This window comes from Coregonus lavaretus, assembly GCF_964263955.1.
Source record: "Coregonus lavaretus genome assembly, contig: HAP1_SCAFFOLD_1734, whole genome shotgun sequence".
In the NCBI taxonomy this organism is placed as follows: Eukaryota; Metazoa; Chordata; class Actinopteri; order Salmoniformes; family Salmonidae; genus Coregonus; species Coregonus lavaretus.
The window spans coordinates 57,203-83,814 of record NW_028159275.1 but is presented as its reverse complement, the minus strand read 5'-3'; the positions used below and the strand labels follow the sequence as shown (position 1 = coordinate 83,814).

Genomic DNA, 26,612 nt, shown 5'->3' with positions numbered 1-26,612 from the left:
CTTAGTGTTCTTGGGCACAGGGACTATGGTGGTCTGCTTGAAACATGTTGGTATTAAAGACTCAGTCAGGGACATATTGAAAATGTCAGTGAAGACACTTGCCAGTTGGTCAGCGCATGCTCGTCCTGGTAATGTTGACCTGCTTAAAAAGTCTTACTTACCACTATTGAGTGCAACACTTGTTGTCCCCCCCATGTTTTCGACAGTGTGTGGGTATCTATCCTTACCAATACAGTGGTAAGACAGAAGAGAATAAAACATTACCTGGCTCCTGTTGTGGGTTGCCCTCTGTTGCCCGGGCTGGGGGGTCCAGGTCAATTATCACCCAGTTAGAACCACACGCATCCTGGCCGTCAAACTCTGTCACGTTGGGGTAAGGCCTGGGATGAAAGAGAGAGACACTAAAAGGTGAGACTCACACACCAATACACACACACTATACAACAGCTTAGACAAACTGTCACGTTGGGGTAAGGCCTGGGATGAAAGAGAGAGACACTAAAAGGTGAGACTCACACACCAATACACACACACTATACAACAGCTTAGACAAACTGTCACGTTGGGGTAAGGCCTGGGATGAAAGAGAGAGACACTAAAAGGTGAGACTCACACACCAATACACACACACTATACAACAGCTTAGACAAACTGTCACGTTGGGGTAAGGCCTGGGATGAAAGAGAGAGACACTAAAAGGTGAGACTCACACACCAATACACACACACTATACAACAGCTTAGACAAACTGTCACGTTGGGGTAAGGCCTGGGATGAAAGAGAGAGACACTAAAAGGTGAGACTCACACACCAATACACACACACTATACAACAGCTTAGACAAACTGTCACGTTGGGGTAAGGCCTGGGATGAAAGAGAGAGACACTAAAAGGTGAGACTCACACACCAATACACACACACTATACAACAGCTTAGACAAACTGTCACGTTGGGGTAAGGCCTGGGATGAAAGAGAGAGACACTAAAAGGTGAGACTCACACACCAATACACACACACTATACAACAGCTTAGACAAACTGTCACGTTGGGGTAAGGCCTGGGATGAAAGAGAGAGACACTAAAAGGTGAGACTCACACACCAATACACACACACTATACAACAGCTTAGACAAACTGTCACGTTGGGGTAAGGCCTGGGATGAAAGAGAGAGACACTAAAAGGTGAGACTCACACACCAATACACACACACTATACAACAGCTTAGACAAACTGTCACGTTGGGGTAAGGCCTGGGATGAAAGAGAGAGACACTAAAAGGTGAGACTCACACACCAATACACACACACTATACAACAGCTTAGACAAACTGTCACGTTGGGCTATTTTGTTCGCCATAATTACACCAAAAAAACTGATGAGCATGCTTTGTAATGTTTCTAAAACAAGAAATGTATTACTAGTAAGAAGTAATGTGGTTACATTTTTGCGACCTGCGTCTTTTAACCAATGTATTTAAGCAATAAGGCTCGAGGGGGTTTGTGGTATATGGCCAATATACCACGGCTAAGGGCTGTTCTTAAGCACGACGTGGTATATTGGCCATATACCACAAACCCCGTCGAGCCTTATTGCTATTATAAACTGGTTACCAACAAAATTTGAGCAGTAAAAATAAATGTTTTGTCATACCCGTGATATACAGTCTGATATACCACGGCTGTTAGCCAATCAGCATTCAGGGTTCGAACCACCCAGTTTATAATTGTAAATAAATCATTTAGATCCAATAGTAAAACAGATAAACAGTTGTACAACTGAACATCACTAATCAACATAGTTTATGGCTCTACGCTGACAAGGAGTACATGATGTGTTCCTAAGTAGAAATGTAGAAGCACATAAATACATCTAGGAGAACAATTAAAGTATTTCATTTAATTGATGAATTAACTTTAAATTACTTAAAGTTCATGAATAAAAGGTTTTTGGAGTGATCCATGCTCAATCACAATGTACCCTTAACATTCGAGTAAAAAATGTTCAGCTGGCCATTTTTAAGAGACTTGCCATTACCGTGGTAACGGGGCACTTCCTTGTCTGTGAGGGAAAAAATCTCTGAATTCTCTTCACTGGCAGCAGAAAGTTGCAGCAAACTCAAACTAACATTGAAAAACAACCTAGCATGTGAACAAAAATATGTATCTGACCAAGAAACACGAGGACAAAGTCACACTTTAGTAGCATTTCGGGTCCATTCCACTGTGTGGCTGGTGAAATAGACATTTCCCCGGCCTTCTGGCTTGCCCTTCCTTTGAAAATACTGGATTAAACTCTCTGAACATTATGGGCAGTTTAATTTGATCTCTTGATATCAATGTCATCACATATACAGTGGAGAGAACAAGTATTTGATACACTGCCGATTTTGCAGGTTTTCCTACTTACAAAGCATGTAGAGGTCTGTAATTTTTATCATAGGTACACTTCAACTGTGAGAGACGGAATCTAAAACAAAAATCCAGAAAATCACATTGTATGATTTTTAAGTAATTAATTTGCATTTTATTGCATGACATAAGTATTTGATACATCAGAAAAGCAGAACTTAATATTTGGTACAGAAACCTTTGTTTGCAATTACAGAGATCATACGTTTCCTGTAGGTCTTGACCAGGTTTGCACACACTGCAGCAGGGATTTTGGCCCACTCCTCCATACAGACCTTCTCCAGATCCTTCAGGTTTCGGGGCTGTCGCTGGGCAATACAGACTTTCAGCTCCCTCCAAAGATTTTCTATTTGGTTCAGGTCTGGAGACTGGCTAGGCCACTCCAGGACCTTGAGATGCTTCTTACGGAGCCACTCCTTAGTTGCCCTGGCTGTGTGTTTCGGGTCGTTGTCATGCTGGAAGACCCAGCCACGATCCATCTTCAATGCTCTTACTGAGAGAAGGAGGTTGTTGGCCAAGATCTCGCGATACATGGCCCCATCCATCCTCCCCTCAATACGGTGCAGTCGTCCTGTCCCCTTTGCAGAAAAGCATCCCCAAAGAATGATGTTTCCACCTCCATGCTTCACGGTTGGGATGGTGTTCTTGGGGTTGTACTCATCCTTCTTCTTCCTCGAAACACGGCGAGTGGAGTTTAGACCAAAAAGCTCTATTTTTGTCTCATCAGACCACATGACCTTCTCCCATTCCTCCTCTGGATCATCCAGATGGTCACTGGCAAACTTCAGACGGGCCTGGACATGCGCTGGCTTGAGCAGGGGGACCTTGCGTGCGCTGCAGGATTTTAATCCATGACGGCGTAGTGTGTTATAAATGGTTTTCTTTGAGACTGTGGTCCCAGCTCTCTTCAGGTCATTGACCAGGTCCTGCCGTGTAGTTCTGGGCTGATCCCTCACCTTCCTCATGATCATTGATGCCCCACGAGGTGAGATCTTGCATGGAGCCCCAGACCGAGGGTGATTGACCGTCATCTTGAACTTCTTCCATTTTCTAATAATTGTGCCAACAGTTGTTGCCTTCTCACCAAGCTGCCTGCCTATTGTCCTGTAGCCCATCCCAGCCTTGTGTAGGTCTACAATTTTATCCCTGATGTCCTTACACAGCTCTCTGGTCTTGGCCATTGTGGAGAGGTTGGAGTCTGTTTGATTGAGTGTGTGGACAGGTGTCTTTTATACAGGTAACGAGTTCAAACAGGTGCAGTTAATACAGGTAACGAGTCGAGAACAGGAGGGCTTCTTAAAGAAAAACTAACAGGTCTGTGAGAGCCGGAATTTTTACTGGTTGGTAGGTGATCAAATACTTATGTCATGCAATAAAATGCAAATGAATTACTTAAAAATCATACTATGTGATTTTCCGGATTTTTGTTTTAGATTCCGTCTCTCACAGTTGAAGTGTACTTATGATAAAAATTACAGACCTCTACATGCTTTGTAAGTAGGAAAACCTGCAAAATCGGCAGTGTATCAAATACTTGTTCTCCCCACTGTACATCTACTAATAGGGTTGGTTAGCGGCTACACTTCCAGGATTACAAGCTAGCTAGTTACATTAGATGTTTCTCAGACGATCTGACTCTGAGGAGAATCTGATCTTGAACCAACTTCGACTTACTGTGTGCCCATGGCTCTGATTTGTGGCAATGCATTGTGGGAGACGATAAGGAGCAAGTCGTGGCTCTCATTTGCGCCACTGATCGCTCTGTTTGTGTAACGTGTCACTTTGATCTTGAAAGCGAGTCTCAAAATAAAAATCTAACATTTTTGGGGTGGTGGCAATAATTTAGCAGCAGTGTGGTGGTGCTGCTAAATGACTTTAGGGGAAACACTGTTCTGAATAGGGCTGTTGCGGTGACCGTATTACCGCCACACCGGCGGTCACGAGTCATGAAGGCAGTCAAATTCCACGTAACCGTTTAGTCACGGTAATTAGGCTACTCCAAGCTCTGATTCTGCTACCAAACTTGCTAACTGCCTGGTACTCAGCACTCTATTGTCCCTCTAATCACTCTGACATCAATGCAAATGTTATCAAAAATCTAATCAAACACTTCATGAGAGCCCATGAGCTCGTGTTGCGCAACATTTCTATAGGCTATGCAATTGCACGAGAAAACAGAGTGATGGCCTCTATTAAAAAAAGTAGGATCCCATCAGCTTTCTATAGGCTTACTATATTTATTTATCAACTTTCCTAATATTAAGCACATTGCTTATCTTTACAACAGGAGTATAGCCTACCTGGCTGGCATGAAAATGAAAAGTGCATAGATGACATGTATTTTTTCCCCGCTGCCCCTGTTTCGAGACAGGTGCATGATAATGGTCCATTCTAAATCAAAACAAATTTCACACACATATTATTTAGTATATGTAAAGACAAGATAAAATCAAGAATAGTCTGATGGGTGACAATATTAGCCTATCACTTGTGAACTATATATTATCACTTGTGAATGATGCCTTTTTTTGCAACTTTTTCTAATCATAGTCGCACACCTCATGTAGCCTAGCCCATAGTCCTACATGTTCTGATAAGGTTTGTATCACAACTAAAATGGCCAAATAGCTTCTTAAAATTAAGCACATTAATCCACTTTACAAGGGGTGTAGAGCCTTACTGGTGTACATAAGCAGCGTGTTAGTTTCAAGTTTGGGGAAGATAATTCTCACCATAAAAATGCACCTTTATAATAAAAGCATTAAATGCATAATCGCATTTGCGGTCACTTTTGATAGTGGTGTTTTCCAGCTAATCGAACATTTGCACTTATAGCCTACTGCCGTGTGCGCATTTGCTGCGCATTGCTGCGCTTATAATGTGAAGAAATAGCCTAATAGTTTATCACATTTTAAGCTGAACGTTCTGATCTGTTGAATAGGTCAACTTTTGTACTATGGGGGATAGTAGATTGACATAGGCTAGTACTTTTGCTGTTCGTTAGGCCTACTCATCAGTCGGCTGACGAAAAGTAAATGTGGACAGTTCTTCTAACGTCTTCAATGTGCACCTCGGAATTGGATAAGGACGCGCTCAGTTGTGTCCCCGAAGTGTCTGTCCTTCACTTGTAGCCTGTGAGAAAGACCCGATCACGTGATGGACAGCCATGTGAGTGAGAGGTGCTTCGGAGCGCGCAGCACTCAGGGAGAAGGGAACAACGGCCACTGGCCACAAAAGGCATAGATTTTTTTTAGGGTGCATTACGGCCACACAAAGGGGATGCCACCTTGAAATTCAAGGAATTATCAAGTGCTTGTCAAATTGTGAATGAGAGACTGATGAAGTGTGTACAGCCTGCACAAAAAACTAAGCAGAGCTCATGCCTTTCAAGCAACTTTTTTCAAATCATCATTAGAGTTGCATCATGCAGCTGTATTAAAAATCAAAACATATAGCCCAACATCTGTAGAACAACTAAAGTTACATTAATAACTCTAAATTAAGCATATAGGAGTACCTGTTTCTTTGTTAACCGCTCAACACAGAATAGCCACATGTAAGCACTCCCTCAAATCGTTTGGAGAAAATATCCATTCTATTTTATTCAGCTATGTTCAACTGTGTTCTTCATACTATAAAATAATGCCACGGAATTCTAAGCAAATCTTGTCTGCTAAATGGAATAGCCATATGGCATAGCCAGATCAGGACCTAACATAAGGACAACTCAGACAAGGAGTCGCTAGAGCGCGATGGGACAAGGAAATCCCGGCGGGTAAACCCTCCCCTAACCCGGACAACGCTGGGCCAATTGTGCACCGCCTCATGGGTCTCCCGGTCGCGGCCAGCTGCGACACAGCCTGGGATCGAACCCGGGTCTGTAGTGACGCCTCCAGTCCTGCGATGCAGTGCCTTAGACCGCTGCACCACCCGGGAGGGCACAATAGACTACGTTTTCTTCATATCATGTTTCTGTACACCTGTCTAAAATATAATAATGGATTTATTGTGAAGGTGTAGGCTATATTAGACGTTCCAAAGGTCTGCATCAGTGGCTTGTAGGCTATGTGTGGAAGCCAGGAGATGCTAAATGTGTTTATGTTAATTAACGGTCAATTACCGTGAGACCGACAGTTATTACAATTACTGACTGACGAAATTTCGTGACCGCCACAGCCCTAGTTCTGAAGAATTACTTCAGACAGCACAGTCATGTCCAATACAGACAGACAGACAGACAGACAGACAGACAGACAGACAGACAGACAGACAGACAGCTGTACTTACGCTTCCTTGTAGAAGACCATGAAGCCAAGCAGGTCTCTGAAGTCAGGAGGCCAGAACGGTTCCCATTTGATCATGATCTTATCATGTGTGGCACGCACCTGGCTGAACCTTAACTCCTGGTTCTCACCTGAGAGAGACACACACCACCGAGACACACACACGGTCACTATCAGAGGATATGGTCAATACTACACTGTCCTAGGTCTGTGAAACACCACAGATGTGTGTGGTTGTGTGTGTGTGTGTGTGTGTGTGTGGGCATGTATGGGCATGTGTGTGTGTGTGTGTGTGTATGTGTGTGTTGGCGTGTGGGCATGTGTGTGTGTGTGTACTCAGACTGTATGGTTCTTACAGGAGGCCTGGTCTCCGTTGGTCTTAGATACAATGTTGTTCTTGGTATGCCTGTCCCTGGTGCCAGTCACCTCCTCCATCTTGCGTATCTCTGACATGCAGAGCTTAGCGTTGAGTTGAAAGAACATGCGCCCCTGCAGGATGCTCAGGTTGTGTTGGGTCCAGTCCCACAGCTGACGCAGGTTCTGGTTGTCATGTGCGTAGAACGAGTAGCCCCTGGGGAAGCAACACACACATTATATTGATTTTGTTTTATTGACATATATAGTTTAGAATATAAGGAGGCGGAGGAAGAAGTGGAGGAGGTGGAGGAAGAAGTAGAGGAGGAGGTGGTGGAGGAAGAAGAGGAGGAGGAGGAAGAAGAAGAAGAGGTGGAGAAAGAAGAGGAAGAGGAATAAGAGGAGGAGGTGGAGGAAGAAGAAGAGGTGGTGGAAGAAGAGGAGGTGGTGGTGGAGGAAGAAGAGGAGGAGGAAGAAGAAGAGGTGGAGGAAGAAGAGGAAGAGGTAGAGGCAGAAGAGGAGGAGGTGGAGGAAGAAGAGGAGGAGGAGGTAGAGGAAAAGAGGAGGAGGAGGAGGAAGAAGAGGAGGATGTGGTAGAGGAAAAGAGGAGGAGGTGGTGGAAGAAGAGGAGGAGGTGGAGGAAGAAGAGGAGGAGGTGGAGGAAGAAGAGGAGGAGGTGACCAACGGAGACTAAATTCCAAGCATCTGCCTCTAACCCTAGGAAGCTCTTTGCCACCTTCTCCTCCCTGCTGAATCCTCCTCCCCCTGTGGATGACTTCGTCAACCATTTTGAAAAGAAGGTTGACGACATCCGATCCTCGTTTGTTAAGTCAAATGACACTGCTGGTCCTGCTCACACTGCCCTACCCTATGCTTTGACTTCTTTCTCCCCTCTCTCCAGATAAAATCTTGCGACTTGTGATGGCCGGCCGCCCAACAACCTGCCCGCTTGACCCTATCCCCTCCTCTCTTCTCCAGACCATCTCCGGTGACCTTCTCCCTTACCTCACCTCGCTCATCAACTCATCCTTGACCGCTGGCTATGTCCCTTCCGTCTTCAAGAGAGCGAGAGTTGCACCCCTTCTCAAAAAACCAACACTCGATCCCTCTGATGTCAACAACTACAGACCAGTATCCCTTCTTTATTTTCTCTCCAAAACTCTTGAGCGTGCCATCATTAGCCAACTCTCTTGCTATCTCTCTCAGAATGACCTTCTTGATCCAAACCAGTCAGGTTTCAAGACTGGTCATTCAACTGAGACTGCTCTTCTCTGTGTCACGGAGGCTCTCCACACTGCTAAAGCTAACTCTCTCTCCTCTGCTCTTGTCCTTCTAGACCTGTCTGCTGCCTTTGATACTGTGAACCATCAGATCCTCCTCTCCACCCTCTCCGAGCTGGGCATCTCCGGCGCGGCTCACTCTTGGATTGCGTCCTACCTGACCGGTCGCTCCTACCAAGTGGCGTGGCGAGAATCTGTCTCCGCACCGCGTGCTCTCACCACTAGTGTCCCCCAGGGCTCAGTTTTAGGCCCTCTCCTATTCTCGCTATACACCAAGTCACTTGGCTCTGTCATATCCTCACATGGCCTCTCCTATCATTGCTACGCAGACGACACACAACTAATCTTCTCCTTTCCCCCTTCTGATAACCAGGTGGCGAATCGCATCTCTGCATGTCTGGCAGACATATCAGTGTGGATGACGGATCACCATCCCAAGCTGAACCTCGGCAAGACGGAGCTGCTCTTCCTCCCGGAGAAGGACTGCCCGCTCCATGATCTCGCCATCACGGTTGACAACTCCGTTGTGTCCTCCTCCCAGAGTGCGAAGAGCCTTGGCGTGACCCTGGACAACACCCTGTCGTTCTCCGCTAACATCAAGGCGGTGACCCGATCCTGTAGGTTCATGCTCTACAACATTCGGAGAGTACGACCCTGCCTTACACAGAAAGCGGCACAGGTCCTAATCCAGGCACTTGTCATCTCCCGTCTGGATTACTGCAACTCGCTGTTGGCTGGGCTCCCTGCCTGTGCCATTAAACCCCTACAACTCATCCAGAATGCCGCAGCCCGTCTGGTGTTCAACCTTCCCAAGTTCTCTCACGTCACCCCGCTCCTCCGCACACTCCACTGGCTTCCAGTTGAAGCTCGCATCTGCTACAAGACCATGGTGCTTGCCTACGGAGCTGTGAGGGGAACGGCACCTCCGTACCTTCAGGCTCTGATCTGTACCTTCACCCAAACGAGGGCATTGCGTTCATCCACCTCTGGCCTGCTGGCCCCCCTACCTCTGCGGAAGCACAGTTTCCGCTCAGCCCAGTCAAAACTGTTCGCTGCTCTGGCACCCCAATGGTGGAACAAGCTCCCTCACGACACCAGGACAGCGGAGTCACTCACCACCTTCCGGAGACACTTGAAACCCCACCTCTTTAAGGAATACCTGGGATAGGATAAAGTAATCCTTCTACCCCCCCTTACCCCACCCCAAAAAAATAAAAAAATATTGTAAAGTGGTTATCCCACTGGCTATAAGGTGAATGCACCAATTTGTAAGTCGCTCTGGATAAGAGCGTCTGCTAAATGACGTAAATGTAAGAAGCGGAGGAGGAGGTGGAGGAAGAAGAGGAGGAGGAGGTGGAGGAAGAAGAGGAGGAGGAGGTGGAGGAAGAACAGGAGGAGGAGGTGGAGGAAGAAGAGGAAGAGGTGGAGGAAGAAGAGGAAGAGGTGGAGGAAGAAGAGGAGGAGGAGGAGGTGGAGGAAGAACAGGAGGAGGAGGTGGAGGAAGAACAGGAGGAGGAGGTGGAGGAAGAAGAGGAGGAGGTGGAGGAAGAAGAGGAGGAGGTGGAGGAAGAACAGGAGGAGGAGGTGGAGGAAGAAGAGGAAGAGGTGGAAGAAGAAGAGGAGGTGGAGGAAGAGGAGCAGAATAAGGAAGAGGTTGTGAACAGTAGGGTCAGGAAGAGAAGGAAAGTAAACTTACCCGTCCATCAGTGTGTCCCCTCTGATGACCCGTAGGTTGCGGAGGAAAGAGAGCGAGACGAGGGCGTAGGAACGCCGGACCTTCAGGAAGCCTGTAATCTCCTCCAGTTGACCAAGGTTAGCCTCCAGCTCTGCTGCTATGTTATCTATACACACACTCATCATTAACTTAGACGTCACTTTGGAAGCGCGCACACACACACACACAGTCTTGCGCAGCTAACCTTGTGGGGACATACAATTCAGTCCCATTCAAAATCCTATTTTCCCTAACCCCTAACCCTAACCCGTACTCTGACCTTAACCCTAACCTTAACCCAAAAACCTAACCTTAACCCTAACCCTAAACCTAGCTCCTAACCCTAACCCTAAAACTAGCCCTATCTCCTAACCCTAACACTAATTGTAACCTTAACACTAAACCCCCTAGAAATAGCATTTGACCTTTTGGGGACTAACAAAATTTCACCAGTTGGTCAAATTTCTGTTGGTCTACTATTGTTGTCGGGACTTCTGGTCCCCACAAGTATAGCTAAACACGTCACACACACACACACACACACACACACACACACACACACACACACACACACACACACACACACACACAGAGCAGTAAGTTGGACATGAGCCCCTAATACTCACTTCCTCCTCTAAGGTTGATGTCCATGCTGCCGTTGAGGACGGTGCATCCTCTCATAGCCTGTGCTGCTGTCACAGAGTCCACCATCTTCAGGCCCATACACACCTTAGGACACAGCCCAGCACATGGAGTACAGACCAACCTGCAGGAGGAGAGGGGGGGAGCACACACATCAGATAACACACCCTCATAGGATATAGGGCATGGTTCCCCAAAATGGCGGCCTGTGGGTGATTTGAGCAAAAAAATTATTGCAAAAATAAAATGGTGGACATAAAGACTGTAAAAACAGCAGCAAATCAGCTCAAAGTGATTTTCGTTTTGGAAATCTGTTCCAGAGTATTCCTACGCATCATAGAGAGATTGTACAAAACATTAGGAACGCCTGCTCTTTCCATGACATAGACTAACCAGGTGAAAGCTATGATCCCTTATTGATGTCACTTATTAAATCTACTTCAAATCAGTGTAGATGAAGGGGAGGAAACAGGTTAAATAAGGATCTTTAAGCCTTGAGACATGGATTGTGTATGTGTGCTATTCAGAGGGTGAATGGGCAAGACAAAAAATGTAAGTGCCTTTGAATGGGGTATGGTAGGTTTGAGGGTGTCAAGAACTGCAACGCTGCTGGGTTTTTCACACTCAACAGTTTCCCGTGTGTATCAGGAACAGTCCACCACCCAAAGGACATCCAGCCAACTTGACACAACTGTGGGAAGCATTGGAGTCAACATGGGCCAGCTTCCCTGTGGCACGCTTTCGACACCTTGTAGAGTCCATGCCCTGACGAACTGAAGCTGTTCTGAGGGCAAAAGAGGGTGCAACTCAATATTAGGAAGGTGTTCCTAATATTTTGTACACTCAGTGATAGTGTACAAATGTAAGCAAGTTTTGAAATGTATGTTTTAGTCAAATATTATTGTTACGGATACAGGTATCCTGTGTCTTTTTGTGTTTTTCCTCTCCTTCTGCCCTAATCACAGGTGTCCTGTATGTTCCTGGTTGGTGGTCGTTGGGGTGTCTGCTGATTGCTGAGGTGGACCAATCAGTGGACATTCCTCTGCATTGCACCACCTGTTTCTGGTTTGTCAATCACACATCCCATTGTTTAAAAGCCGGTCAGTTGTGTGTGTTTGTTAGAGACTATTTCTGTATGTGAGTATGGATACTGTGGTGTCCTGTGTTTTCACTCATTTGCTGGTTACTCTGTTTGGTAACTTTGTAGAGACTATTTCCGTATGTGAGTATGGATACTGTGGTGTTTTGTGTACTCACTCATTTGCTGGTTACTCTGTTTGGTAACTTTGTGTGTTTCTGGGAAAAGGGGAATTTAAGCAAGTTGCCCTTGGGCATACATTACCCGTAGGAAGAAAATTGTCTAAAAACACTAGTTAGACCTGAGCGGACCACCCACTGTATTTTTGTATGATTAGCAGTAGCTTAGCGGTTCTTGAGGCAGGCAAGATCAGTTTAGGGTTTTTTTACACTATTGTTTCATTTCTTGGGTCCTGCTCAGCCCTTTTTCCCAAACCTTTACCGTGTGTTCAAAAATAAACCTTTTATGTTTGACGGTAGTTAATGGTTGTCGTGTAGTTTTTGTTCTCACTGTTCCATGTCACGATTCTAATTTGCATGAATTATGTTACGGGTCTCTTGTCCGTCCACCCTAGACGTTTAAAGCCACGGGGTTCGTAACAATTATATCTGTTTGTGCTTCTTGCGGTCAATTTGCAGTCTACAAAAGATTTGTAATTTATGTTCCCGGAGCCCTGACCATCCACTCAAGAAGAACATCGGCCCCGGCTGAATCTAGTTGATGATCCCTGGTCTAGTGTTCAAACACACACACACGTCAACTACTACTCTCACAGGGTCCAGCGCAGGATTCCCCAAACTCAGTCCTAGGGCCACACCCCCCCAGGAGGTGGAAACGTTCACAGAAATAATGACACGCACACCTGAGAAGCGTATTGCCCAGCTAACCTATAGCCTCACAATGAGGTGAAGGAAGAAGGCGTACAATCTTTCATAAGAGCTATGAGGCCCTCATCTACCCTTCAACTTTCAGAGAGAGCGAGAGAAAGTGAGAGATTACTATTCCATCACCTCACAAAGGAGTTAATCAAAAAAAGAGACCTTGGTCTCAGCATGACTCCCTGTCAAAATAAAGGTTAATCAAAAAATAAGAGAGGTATGATGCCCTTCAACCTTCACACACAAAGAACCAAAGCAACCATCTTAGAGTATTTACACGCTACAGAGCACAGAGACAAAGCTTTGTGAAGGTTTCAATGTGACAGGATTATAGCTGGCTTAGACAATGGTGTCTTGTTGACTCGGTGAGCTCTGGACCAGGATTATAGCTGGCTTAGACAGTGGTGTCTTGTTGACTCGGTGAGCTCTGGACCAGGATTATAGCTGGCTTAGACAGTGGTGTCTTGTTGACTCGGTGAGCTCTGGACCAGGATTATAGCTGGCTTAGACAGTGGTGTCTTGTTGACTCGGTGAGCTCTGGACCAGGATTATAGCTGGCTTAGACAGTGGTGTCTTGTTGACTCGGTGAGCTCTGGGCCATTGTCCAAGCTTCACCACATGTCAAAGTTGTTTTTATGATGACTGGTTTGAGAGGTGACAAAATAAGTACACGTGTAGTGACCACACACACACACACAATACACACACACAATACACACACTGAACCTAGCGTGCTCTTTAGCAGCACCATCGAAGAAGAGAAAGGAGGAATGCAGCATTGTTTCATAGCTGCCAAATAAAGAACCGCCGTCTCGCCAATGAATCGTTTGGCTTTTTTTCTCTCCGATGAAGGTGTTGTCAAGGCGACAGTTTTCTTGTCTTCCGACCTTTGCTGTTGGGTTCAGTGTGTGTTTCTCCCTGGAGCTATAGCGAGCACGTTTCCATGACAACGCGTAGGTGTGTGTGATTTGCTAAGGCTAATTGGGTGAGGAGTGAAGTATGTGGCGTCGGATGGAGCAACAGGTGTTGTAGCACCAGCAAATGACCCCAGTAAACTACTGGCAAATGGCACCCTATTCCCTATATAGTGCACTATAGTCCCAATGGGCCCTGGTGAAAAGTAGAGCACTAAATAGGGAATAGGGTGGCATTTGGGAAGCATTCAATAATGATAGTTCTTCATCTACAGGACCACCCAGTCAATCTTTAATGTTCCAATTAACTAAGGGACAATATAGTAGGCAGGTGGGATGGGTTACAACTACTTATTATGTAAAACTGAGCAACAGAGAGAGAGAGAGAGAGAGCGAGAGAGATAAAGAGAGCGCGAAAGGAGAAAGAGAGCGAAAGAGAGAGATAAAGAGAGCGAGAAAGAAGAAAGAGAGCGAGAGAGAGAGAGAAAAAGAAAAAGAGAGAGAAAGAGAGATAGAGAGAGAAAGAGAGATAGAGAGCGAGAAAGACAAAGAGAGAGAGAGAGAGAGAGAGATAAAGAGAGAGCGAAAAGAGAGAGAAATAGAGCGAGAAAGACAGAGAAAGAGAGAGAGAGAAAGGAGAGAGAGAGAGAGAGAGAGGAGAAAGAGCTTAATCTGATCTTAATCTTAAAAAATTCCCCTCATCGTCAACGGAGCACAACGGCCCCTGAAGGCCCCATGTATGGATGAAAAGGTTCCCCACCGAACTGTGGTAGGAAAACTCCACCTTCAGTCTTGCTGCCACTAACCCCTTGAGCATGCCCACCACATCCACAGACCCCTGTCCCTGTATACAGTTCTTTCTGGACATCCAGATGGCTAGCTTGGCTTCTCCTGACAGAAAGTTTAGCAGGACTACCACACCCCTGTGCCTGAAACTGCACTTCGGTACTAGGATGAACACCCCGGAAGAGAGAACCTCACCCAAGGCCGAAAACCAGCTGGTTAGCAGGGTCAACATCCCTATCAGTCTTGGACACTGTATGAAGGGATGCACTAACGAGAGAAAGAGAAAGAGAAAGAGAGAGAGAGAGAGAGAGACAAATAACTATACAGTGGGGAGAACAAGTATTTGATACACTGCCGATTTTGCAGGTTTTCCTACTTACAAAGCATGTAGAGGTCTGTAATTTTTTATCATAGGTACACTTCAACTGTGAGAGACGGAATCTAAAACAAAAATCCAGAAAATCACATTATATGATTTTTAAGTAATTAATTTGCATTTTATTGCATGACATAAGTATTTGATCACCTACCAACCAGTAAGAATTCCGGCTCTCACAGACCTGTTAGTTTTACTTTAAGAAGCCCTCCTGTTCTCCACTCATTACCTGTATTAACTGCACCTATTTGAACTCGTTACCTGTATAAAAGACACCTGTCCACACACTCAATCAAACAGACTCCAACCTCTCCACAATGGCCAAGACCAGAGAGCTGTGTAAGGACATCAGGGATAAAATTGTAGACCTGCACAAGGCTGGGATGGGCTACAGGACAATAGGCAAGCAGCTTGGTGAGAAGGCAACAACTGTTGGTGCAATTATTAGAAAATGGAAGAAGTTCAAGATGACGGTCAATCACCCTCGGTCTGGGGCTCCATGCAAGATCTCACCTCGTGGGGCATCAATGATCATGAGGAAGGTGAGGGATCAGCCCAGAACTACACGGCAGGACCTGGTCAATGACCTGAAGAGAGCTGGGACCACAGTCTCAAAGAAAACCATTACTAACACACTACGCCGTCATGGATTAAAATCCTGCAGAGCACGCAAGGTCCCCCTGCTCAAGCCAGCGCATGTCCAGGCCTGTCTGAAGTTTGCCAATGACCATCTGGATGATCCAGAGGAGGAATGGGAGAAGGTAATGTGGTCTGATGAGACAAAAATAGAGCTTTTTGGTCTAAACTCCACTCGCCATGTTTGGAGGAAGAAGAAGGATGAGTACAATCCCAAGAACACCATCCCAACCGTGAAGCATGGAGGTGGAAACATCATTCTTTGGGGATGCTTTTCTGCAAAGGGGACAGGACGACTGCACTGTATTGAGGGGAGGATGGATGGGGCCATGTATCGCGAGATCTTGGCCAACAACCTCCTTCCCTCAGTAAGAGCATTGAAGATGGGTCGTGGCTGGGTCTTCCAGCATGACAACGACCCGAAACACACAGCCAGGGCAACTAAGGAGTGGCTCCGTAAGAAGCATCTCAAGGTCCTGGAGTGGCCTAGCCAGTCTCCAGACCTGAACCCAATAGAAAATCTTTGGAGGGAGCTGAAAGTCCGTATTGCCCAGCGACAGCCCTGAAACCTGAAGGATCTGGAGAAGGTCTGTATGGAGGAGTGGGCCAAAATCCCTGCTGCAGTGTGTGCAAACCTGGTCACGACCTACAGGAAACGTATGATCTCTGTAATTGCAAATAAAGGTTTCTGTACCAAATATTAAGTTCTGCTTTTCTGATGTATCAAATAATTATGTCATGCAATAAAATGCAAATTAATAACTTAAAAATCATACAATGTGATTTTCTGGATTTTTGTTTTAGATTCCGTCTCTCACAGTTGAAGTGTACCTATGATAAAAATTACAGACCTCTACATGCTTTGTAAGTAGGAAAACCTGCAAAATCGGCAGTGTATCAAATACTTGTTCTCCCCACTGTACCTACCTTGGCCTAAACATCACCACAGGTAACTTCCACAAGGCCGTGAACGATCTGAGAGACAAGGCAAGAAGGCCCTTCTACGCCATCAAAAGGAACATAAAACTCGACATCCAAATTAGGATCTGGCTAAAAATACTTCAATCAGTTATAAAACCCATTGCCCTTTATGGTTGTGAGGTCTGGAGTCCGCTCATCAGCCAAGAACACACAAAATGGGACAAACACTCAATTGAAACTCTGCATGCAGAATTCTGCAAAAATATACTTTGTTTACAACGCCAAACCCCAAACAATGCATGCAGAGCAGAATTAGGACTATACCCTTTTGCCATAGGGTGGAGGCAAATGTTTGCAGTTTTTTTTTTTATTCGACCATGCATACTACAAAATTAGATAGCTGACCGCTGGACTAATTTACCAATCTAAAACATTTTAGCTGAAATGGGCTAATTGAGTGACTGCTGATGCACAACCACATTTCGAAATCGCACCTTGTGTATTCTATTATTCTAACTCTCAACAGTAATGTTTTTTTATATTATTATTTAATAATTAGTCAGTGGGCCAGTTGCCCATCTCTGATTTATAAAGGAAGCGATGCCCACACATTCCATCACAAAGCCATCACCTACAGAGAGATGAACCTAGAGAAGAGTCCCCTCAGCCAGCTGGTTCTGGGGCTTTGTTCACAAACAGACCCCACAGAGCCCCCAGAACAGCAACACAATTATGAGAAAGCAAAAAGATAATTATTTAACACACTGGAAAGAATCAACCAAAAAAACAGAGTAAATTGGAATGCTACCTGGCCCTGAACAGAGAGTACACAGTGGCAGAATACCTGACCACTGTGACTGAACCCAAATGTAGAAAGTCCTATTTGACAAATGTTCCATCCTTAGAATGAATCACTTTTCTCCCGGGTAACCCAGTATTTCCCGCCAAAACCAAAAGTGTCATTCAAAAACAATATAAAGAATATAAATGTCTGGATGATTGTGCCATTATCCAATACATATATGATATAGGCTACTGCACATTAAGCACGACAGAAAAACATAAAAGCCCATAGTTTCCCCCTTCTGATAACCAGGTGGCGAATCGCATCTCTGCATGTCTGGAAGACATATCAGTGTGGATGTCGGTTCACCACCTCAAGCTGAACCTCGGCAAGACGGAGCTGCTCTTCCTCCCGGGGAAGGACTGCCCGCTCCATGATCTCGCCATCACGGTTGACAACTCCGTTGTGTCCTCCTCCCAGAGTGCAAAGAACCTTGGCGTGACCCTGAACAACACCCTGTCGTTCTCCGCTAACATCAAAGCAGTGACCCGATCCTGCAAGTTCATGCTCTACAACATTCGTAGAGTACGACCCTACCTTAAACAGAAAGCGGCACAGGTCCTAATCCAGGCACCTGTCATCTCCCGTCTGGATTACTGCAACTCGCTGTTGGCTGGGCTCCCTGGCTGTGCCATTAAACCCCTACAACTTATCCAGAATGCCGCAGCCCGTCTGGTGTTCGACCTTCCCAAGTTCTCTCATGTCACCCCGCTCCTCCGCACACTCCTCTGGCTTTCAGTTGAGGCTCGCATCTACTACAAGACCATGGTGCTTGCCTACGGAGCTGTGAGGGGAACGGCACCTCCTTACCTTCAGGCTCTGATCAGACCCTACACCCAAACGAGGGCACTACGTTCATCCACCTCTGGCCTGCTAGCCCCCCTACCTCTACAGAAGCACAGTTCCCGCTCAGCCCAGTCAAAGCTATTCGCTGCTCTGGCACCCCAATGGTGGAACAAGCTCCCCCACGACGCCAGGACAGCAGAGTCACTGACCACCTTCTGGAGACACTTGAAACCCCACCTCTTTAAGGAATACCTGGGATAGTATAACAGTAATCCTCTACCCCCCCCCCCCCCCCCTCCCCCCTCCAGGGAGAGAACATGTGATTCTGGTGAAGCACATGTGTCCTACCAAGTTACAAGTACAGGCTAGTAAATTTGATTTTAATTTTGAAATATAATAGGGCCTATTTGTACTGTATTATTAGTAGGCCCACACATACAGTGGGGAGAACAAGTATTTGATACACTGCCGATTTTGCAGGTTTTCCTACTTACAAAGCATGTAGAGGTCTGTCATTTTTATCATAGGTACACTTCAACTGTGAGAGACGGAATCTAAAACAAAAATCCAGAAAATCACATTGTATGATTTTTAAGTAATTAATTTGCATTTTATTGCATGACATAAGTATTTGATACATCAGAAAAGCAGAACTTAATATTTGGTACAGAAACCTTTGTTTGCAATTACAGAGATCATACGTTTCCTGTAGGTCTTGACCAGGTTTGCACACACTGCAGCAGGGATTTTGGCACACTCCTCCATACAGACCTTCTCCAGATACTTCAGGTTTCGGGGCTGTCGCTGGGCAATATGGACTTTCAGCTCCCTACAAAGATTTTCTATTGGGTTCAGGTCTGGAGACTGGCTAGGCCACTCCAGGACCTTGAGATGCTTCTTACGGAGCCACTCCTTAGTTGCCCTGGCTATGTGTTTCGGGTCGTTGTCATGCTGGAAGACCCAGCCATGACCCATCTTCAATGCTCTTACTGAGGGAAGGAGGTTGTTGGCCAAGATCTCGCGATACATGGCCCCATCCACCCTCCCCTAAATACGGTGCAGTCGTCCTGTCCCCTTTGCAGAAAAGCATCCCCAAAGAATGATGTTTCCACCTCCATGCTTCACGGTTGGGATGGTGTTTTTGGGGTTGTACTCATCCTTCTTCTTCCTCCAAACACGGTGAGTGGAGTTTAGACCAAAAAGCTATATTTTTGTCTCATCAGACCACATGACTTTCTCCCAATTCCTCCTCTGGATCATCCAGATGGTCATTGGCAAACTTCAGACGGGCCTGGACATGCGCTGGCTTGAGCAGGGGGACCTTGCGTGCGCTGCAGGATTTTAATCCATGACGGCGTAGTGTGTTAGTAATGGTTTTCTTTGAGACTGTGGTCCCAGCTCTCTTCAGGTCATTGACCAGGTCCTGCCGTGTAGTTCTGGGCTGATCCCTCACCTTCCTCATGATCATTGATGCCCCACGAGGTGAGATCTTGCATGGAGCCCCAGACCGAGGGTGATTGACCGTCATCTTGAACTTCTTCCATTTTTTAATAATTGCGCCAACAGTTGTTGCCTTCTCACCAAGCTGCTTGCCGATTGTCCTGTAGCCCATCCCAGCCTTGTGCAGGTCTACACTTTTATCCCTGATGTCCTTACACAGCTCTCTGGTCTTGGCCATTGTGGAGAGGTTGGAGTCCGTTTGATTGAGTGTGTGGACAGGTGTCTTTTATACAGGTAACGAGTTCAAACAGGTGCAGTTAATACAGGTAATGAGTGGAGAACAGGAGGGCTTCTTAAAGAAAAACTAACAGGTCTGTGAGAGCCGGAATTCTTACTAGTTGGTAGGTGATCATATACTTACAGTGGGGGAAAAAAGTATTTAGTCAGCCACCAATTGTGCAAGTTCTCCCACTTAAAAAGATGAGAGAGGCCTGTAATTTTCATCATAGGTACACGTCAACTATGACAGACAAAATGAGGAAAAAAAATCCAGAAAATCACATTGTAGGATTTTTAATGAATTTATTTGCAAATTATGGTGGAAAATAAGTATTTGGTCAATAACAAAAGTTTCTCAATACTTTGTTATATACCCTTTGTTGGCAATGACACAGGTCAAACGTTTTCTGTAAGTCTTCACAAGGTTTTCACACACTGTTGCTGGTATTTTGGCCCATTCCTCCATGCAGATCTCTAGAGCAGTGATGTTTTGGGGCTGTCGCTGGGCAACACGGACTTTCAACTCCCTCCAAAGATTTTCTATGGGGTTGAGATCTGGAGACTCCAGGACCTTGAAATGCTTCGTACGAAGCCACTCCTTCGTTGCCCGGGCGGTGTGTTTGGGATCATTGTCATGCTGAAAGACCCAACCACGTTTCATCTTCAATGCCCTTGCTGATGCAAGGAGGTTTTCACTCAAAATCTCACGATACATGGCCCCATTCATTCTTTCCTTTACACGGATCAGTCGTCCTGGTCCCTTTGCAGAAAAACAGCCCCAAAGTATGATGTTTTCCCTCCCATGCTTCACAGTAGGTATGGTGTTCTTTGGATGCAACTCAGCATTCTTTGTCCTCCAAACACGACGAGTTGAGTTTTTACCAAAAAGTTCTATTTTGGTTTCATCTGACCATATGACATTCTCCCAATCCTCTTCTGGATGCACTCTAGCAAACTTCAGACGGGCCTGGACATGTACTGGCTTAAGCAGGGGGACACGTCTAGCACTGCAGGATTTGAGTCCCTGGCGGCGTAGTGTGTTACTGATGGTAGGCTTTGTTACTTTGGTCCCAGCTCTCTGCAGGTCATTCACTAGGTTCCCCCGTGTGGTTCTGGGATTTTTGCTCACCGTTCTTGTGATCATTTTGACCCCACGGGGTGAGATCTTGCGTGGAGCCCCAGATCGAGGGAGATTATCAGTGGTCTTGTATGTCTTCCATTTCCTAATAATTGCTCCCACAGTTGATTTCTTCAAACCAAGCTGCTTACCTATTGCAGATTCAGTCTTCCCAGCCTGGTGCAGGTCTACAATTTTGTTTCTGGTGTCCTTTGACAGCTCTTTGGTCTTGGCCATAGTGGAGTTTGGAGTGTGACTGTTTGAGGTTGTGGACAGGTGTCTTTTATACTGATAACAAGTTCAAACAGGTGCCATTAATACAGGTAACGAGTGGAGGACAGAGGAGCCTCTTAAAGAAGAAGTTACAGGTCTGTGAGAGCCAGAAATCTTGCTTGTTTGTAGGTGACCAAATACTTATTTTCCACCATAATTTGCAAATAAATTCATTAAAAATCCTACAATGTGATTTTCTGGATTTTCTTTTCTCAATTTGTCTGTCATAGTTGACGTGTACCTATGATGAAAAATACAGGCCTCTCTCATCTTTTTAAGTGGGAGAACTTGCACAATTGGTGGCTGACTAAATACTTTTTATCCCCACTGTATGTCATGCAATAAAATGCAAATAAATTACTTAAAAATCATACAATGTGATTTTCTGGATTTTTGTTTTAGATTCCGTCTCTCACAGTTGAAGTGTACATATGATAAAAATTACAGACCTCTACATGCTTTGTAAGTAGGAAAACCTGCAAAATCGGCAGTGTATCAAATACTTGTTCTCCCCACTGTATATACCTTTCAAATATTTCCCCTAATGTTATTAGCCTACCGCTTTCTCTATTGTTGCTTCATTCCTTCTTCGATTTCCACAGTTAAATGAAATAATTTTCATTGTCCTTATCTTCATCATGCTAATGACATCCTTGAATAATATAGGACTAGAATTAGATGCAGAAGGCTTTCACTTCTCTTCACAAAGATTGAATTGTTATGTGTCTGAATAAATAACTGCTATAGCCTACCGCCATCGCGCGTTCGCTCTTCTTTCAAACTACCCGTGAGTTCTATTGGCTGCTGTACTTAGCATTCAGCAAAAAAGAGCTTGCGTCCGTCTTTGAATAGTCTATTGGTACAAGAAATTATACAAAAAATAATGTCCAGCAAGCTATTCTAGCCTTTCCTGCATGGGACTCCAAGAGCTAAGGAGCGTGTTTTTTAAGGAGAGGCCAGCGGAGCGTAGGTGTGTGCGTATTGCGCAAGAGACAGAGGCTATAAATTAGAAGCTTGTTATGCATAACCAATCATTAATTAGCTAAATATAAGGCTAATAGTGCATTGAATGTATTACCTGAAAGAGGTAGTCTAGGACATCTATATATAGGGCTATATATCAATCTAGAACATTGTGGTCCTCTGTAGCTCAGCTGGTAGAGCACGGCGCTTGTAACGCCAAGGTAGTGGGTTCGATCCCCGGGACCACCCATACACAAAAATGTATGCACGCATGACTGTAAGTCGCTTTGGATAAAAGCGTCTGCTAAATGGCATATTATTATTATTATTATTAGAACAGGATGATCTATTTTGGATGCAATTTGAATGGAGTTGATGGACAGAAAGACTGCCAGAGTGCTCGCTCGTGCACTGATTTAAAGCAACTATATTTGAGTGATAGGCTGTTTTAAAACTTTGCAGCTGCAATACATTTTTTAAATAATCTTTACAATAAAAAAAATAAGGTGACCCCGAAAGCCAGATGGATGTGGGTAATTTAGACGCGAATTCGGTCTTTATATTACTGTAGCATAGGCCATGCTGCAACAAATGTAGGCCTACCTGTCACAAGAAAAACAGTTACCATGATGAGATGATAGGTCTACATGCATTGTGAACTGCGCTTCATACTGAGATGGGCTGTCCGTTCCCACCCTGAGCTTTGACGATCCATCATGCAGAGGCCATAGAGAACCCATATTTAGACATAGCATATCATTTAACAGTTCCATTTCACGCCATGCTGTTCATTAAAATATGTATATTTATTTATTATAATTTACAGGTTTCTCGCAGTTATTGATCCCCGGGAAAAGGGAGTGATTTAGGGCAGTAAATTCCGGTAAATCTCAGTAACTGGGTTCCCGTCATTCAACCCTAACGCACACAACTTCATATGTACCTACTGAGATGACTGCAGATATGAGAACTGCATATGCACCATTTCCTTTGTCACAATCTTCTGCAAATGCAAAGTGCTTAGGTTGTGGTATTGACTTTGGTATTGACTGTAGTATTTACACAGTAATAAGGCTTCCGTAGTAGAGTTGACGGTGATGTATAGAGTATACTTATCATACAGAGTGGAGTTGATTAAAGAATTCATACAATAATAAGGATTACATTGTGGAGATGACGGTGGTGTATTTTGGACTTATAGTAGTATATAGTACTGTATTATAGACTTACGTGGTAGAGTTGACAGTAGTATGTAGTACTGTATTATAGACTTACGTGGTAGAGTTGACAGTAGTATGTAGTACTGTATTATAGACTTACGTGGTAGAGTTGACAGTAGTATATAGTACTGTATTATAGACTTACGTGGTAGAGTTGACAGTAGTATATAGTACTGTATTATAGACTTACGTGGTAGAGTTGACAGTAGTATATAGTACTGTATTATAGACTTACGTGGTAGAGTTGACAGTAGTATATAGTACTGTATTATAGACTTACGTGGTAGAGTTAACAGTAGTATATAGTACTGTATTATAGACTTACGTGGTAGAGTTGACAGTAGTATATCCGGAGGGGCACTCTGGTATACAGGCTCCGTTGTGGATGACATACTGGTGGCAGTCGCTGCTCTTGCTCTGCTTACACTTGTTGTGGAGGTCCTGGCAGAAGGACAAGGGGACGCAGCGCCAGCCCATGTAGGTGTAGTATCCCTGGGGACAGCGGTCCACACATGCCTCCTGGTAGTAAGGAATATGAATTAGAGTTAGATTAATCAATTAGTCAATCAAGAGCGTCCGTATCGATTAGAAAATTTTTGGGAATCTAAAATAACAAATGTAGGTGATATTTGTAATCGCTGGATAGACGTAGGAGTTTAAATAAACAAGACTGTTCTGATTCAGCCAAAACTCCATCCCACCTAAACAGTCTGAAATAGCAGGCTGTCTTTTCAAACAGCTCTTACACTAAAAAGGGCATTGTCATCATTCACAATTTCACAGTATTATTCCAACCTGATAGTGTGGACAGGTACACTACATGACCAAAAGTATGTGGACATCTGCTCGTCGAACATCTCATTCCAAAATCATGGGCATTAATATGGAGTTGGTCCCCCCCTTTGCTGCTATAACAGCCTCCACTCTTCTGGGAAGGCTTTCCACTAGATGTTGAAACATTGCTGCAGGGCCACAAGAGCATTAGTGAGGTCGGGCACTGATTTTGGGAGGTCATTTCTGTATGGACCTTGCTTTGTGCAAGGGGGCATTGTCATGCTGAAACAGGAAAGGGCCTTCCCCAAACTGTTGCCACAAAGTTGGAAGCACAGAATCGTCTAGAATGTCATTGTATGCTGTAGTATTAAGATTCCCCTTCACTGGAACTAAGGGGCCTGAACCATGAAAAACAGCCCCAGACCATTATTCCTCCTCCACCAAACCTTACAGTTGGCACTATGCATTTGGGCAGGTAGCGTTCTCCTGGCATCCACCAAACCCAGATTCGTCCGTCGGACTGCCAGATGGTGAAGCATGATCCATCACTCCAGAGAAGGCATTTCCACTGCTCCAGAGTCCAATGGCGGCGAGCATTACACCACTCCAGCCGACGCTTGGCATTGCGCATGGTGATCTTACGCTTGAGTGCGGCTGCTCAGCCATGGAAACCCATTTCATGAATCTAGAGACGAACAGTTATTGTGCTGGCGTTGCTTCCAGAGGCAGTTTGGAACTCGGTAGTGAGTGTTGCAACCGAGGACAGAGCATTTTTACGCGCTACATGCTTCAGCACTCGGCGGTTCCGTTCTGTGAGCTTGTGTGGCCTACCACTTTGTGGCTGAGCCGTTGTTGCTCCTAGACGTTTCCACTTGACAATAACAGCACTTACAGTTGACCAGGCATCTCTAGCAGGGCAGAAATTTGCCGAACTGGCTTGTTGAAAAGGTGGCATTCTATGACGGTGCCACATTGTCACTGAGCTCTTCAGTACGGGCCATTCTACTGCCAATGTTCCTATGGAGATTGCATGGCTGTGTGCTCGATTTTATACACCTGTCAGCAACGGGTGTGGCTGAAATAGCCGAATCCACTAATCTGAAGGGGTGTCCACCTACCTTTGGCCATGAAGTGTATACAAAACACAGGAGAATCATGTTTTTGACTGCACTGGGCCTTTAAATAATTAATTGTCTCTAACACTCATCTAGAATCAGAAAAGTTATGCAACAAATGTCACAAGGAATTTCTCTTGGCGTTGTACATTGAAGTATCCCCCCCCCAAAAAAAAACAACAACAACAACAACACATGAACAATAAATTAATGGATTGTGAAGGTGTGTTGAAGTCATCCCAACTTTACTTGGTACTGGAGGTTCTTGCAGGCAACACAGCTGCTGCTGTTGTAGGGCTCAGAGCAGCCTCCCAGACACTGCTCATGGCAACATTGGTGGTCTCTGGTACAGGCCCGGTGCTTACAGCTGGGGGGACACACTGTGGGAGGAAGGAGGGGGAGGGGTTAGTGATAGGATTTACACAGAGAGAAAGAGTTCAGGTAATATCTTCATTCTGTTTCAAAACGTTTCCACCTACTGAATACGACCTTGGACTTTATCGGTCACATTCACTGTGGCCCTGATGTCTCCGTACCAGACCTGGGCCCTGCTGTCTCCATACCAGACCTGGGCCCTGCTGTCTCCGTACCAGACCTGGGCCCTGCTGTCTCCGTACCAGACCTGGGCCCTGTTGTCTCCATACCAGACCTGGGCCCTGTTGTCTCCATACCAGACCTGGGCCCTGTTGTCTCCATACCAGACCTGGGCCCTGCTGTCTCCGTACCAGACCTGGGCCCTGCTGTCTCCATACCAGACCTGGGCCCTGCTGTCTCCATACCAGACCTGGGCCCTGCTGTCTCCGTACCAGACCTGGGCCCTGATGTCTCCGTACCAGACCTGGGCCCTGATGTCTCCGTACCAGACCTGGGCCCTGATGTCTCCGTACCAGACCTGGGCCCTGATGTCTCCGTACCAGACCTGGGCCCTGCTGTCTCCGTACCAGACCTGGGCCCTGCTGTCTCCGTACCAGACCTGGGCCCTGCTGTCTCCATACCAGATCTGGGCCCTGCTGTCTCCTTACCAGACCTGGGCCCTGCTGTCTCCGTACCAGACCTGGGCCCTGCTGTCTCCGTACCAGACCTGGGCCCTGCTGTCTCCGTACCAGACCTGGGCCCTGCTGTCTCCGTACCAGACCTGGGCCCTGCTGTCTCCGTACCAGACCTGGGCCCTGCTGTCTCCGTACCAGACCTGGGCCCTGATGTCTCCGTATCAGACCTGGGCCCTGATGTCTCCGTACCAGACCTGGGCCCTGTTGTCTCCGTACTAGACCTGGGCCCTGATGTCTCCGTACCAGACCTGGGCCCTGCTGTCTCCATACCAGACCTGGGCCCTGATGTCTCCGTACCAGACCTGGACCCTGATGTCTCCGTACCAGACCTGGGCCCTGTTGTCTCCGTACCAGACCTGGCTCAAACACACGTCAAATACATTCTAATACTTGAAGTGCACTTGATTTCTAACCTAACCAACGTGAAGGGTGGGCGGATGTTTCATTTTTGGGACTATTCCATTGGTTCCATTGTACCT

General features: G+C 45.7%; 1 protein-coding gene across 1 annotated transcript in view; it reads right to left on the bottom strand.

Moving 5' to 3' along the window:
* LOC311123086 (insulin receptor-like) overlaps positions 1-25,861 on the bottom strand; it is a gene marked incomplete at its 5' end in the record, with an annotated part of 36,770 nt that extends 10,909 nt beyond the window's left edge. Inside the window, 8 exons of the mRNA XM_084197361.1 lie at positions 265-380; positions 6,699-6,825; positions 7,051-7,265; positions 10,025-10,169; positions 10,669-10,808; positions 23,521-23,714; positions 25,334-25,464; positions 25,621-25,861. Coding sequence (XP_084053487.1) covers positions 265-380; positions 6,699-6,825; positions 7,051-7,265; positions 10,025-10,169; positions 10,669-10,808; positions 23,521-23,714; positions 25,334-25,464; positions 25,621-25,861 — 1,309 coding nt within the window. The remainder of the gene's footprint in view (positions 1-264; positions 381-6,698; positions 6,826-7,050; positions 7,266-10,024; positions 10,170-10,668; positions 10,809-23,520; positions 23,715-25,333; positions 25,465-25,620) is intronic.
* Between the last annotated feature and the right edge of the window lie 751 nt (positions 25,862-26,612).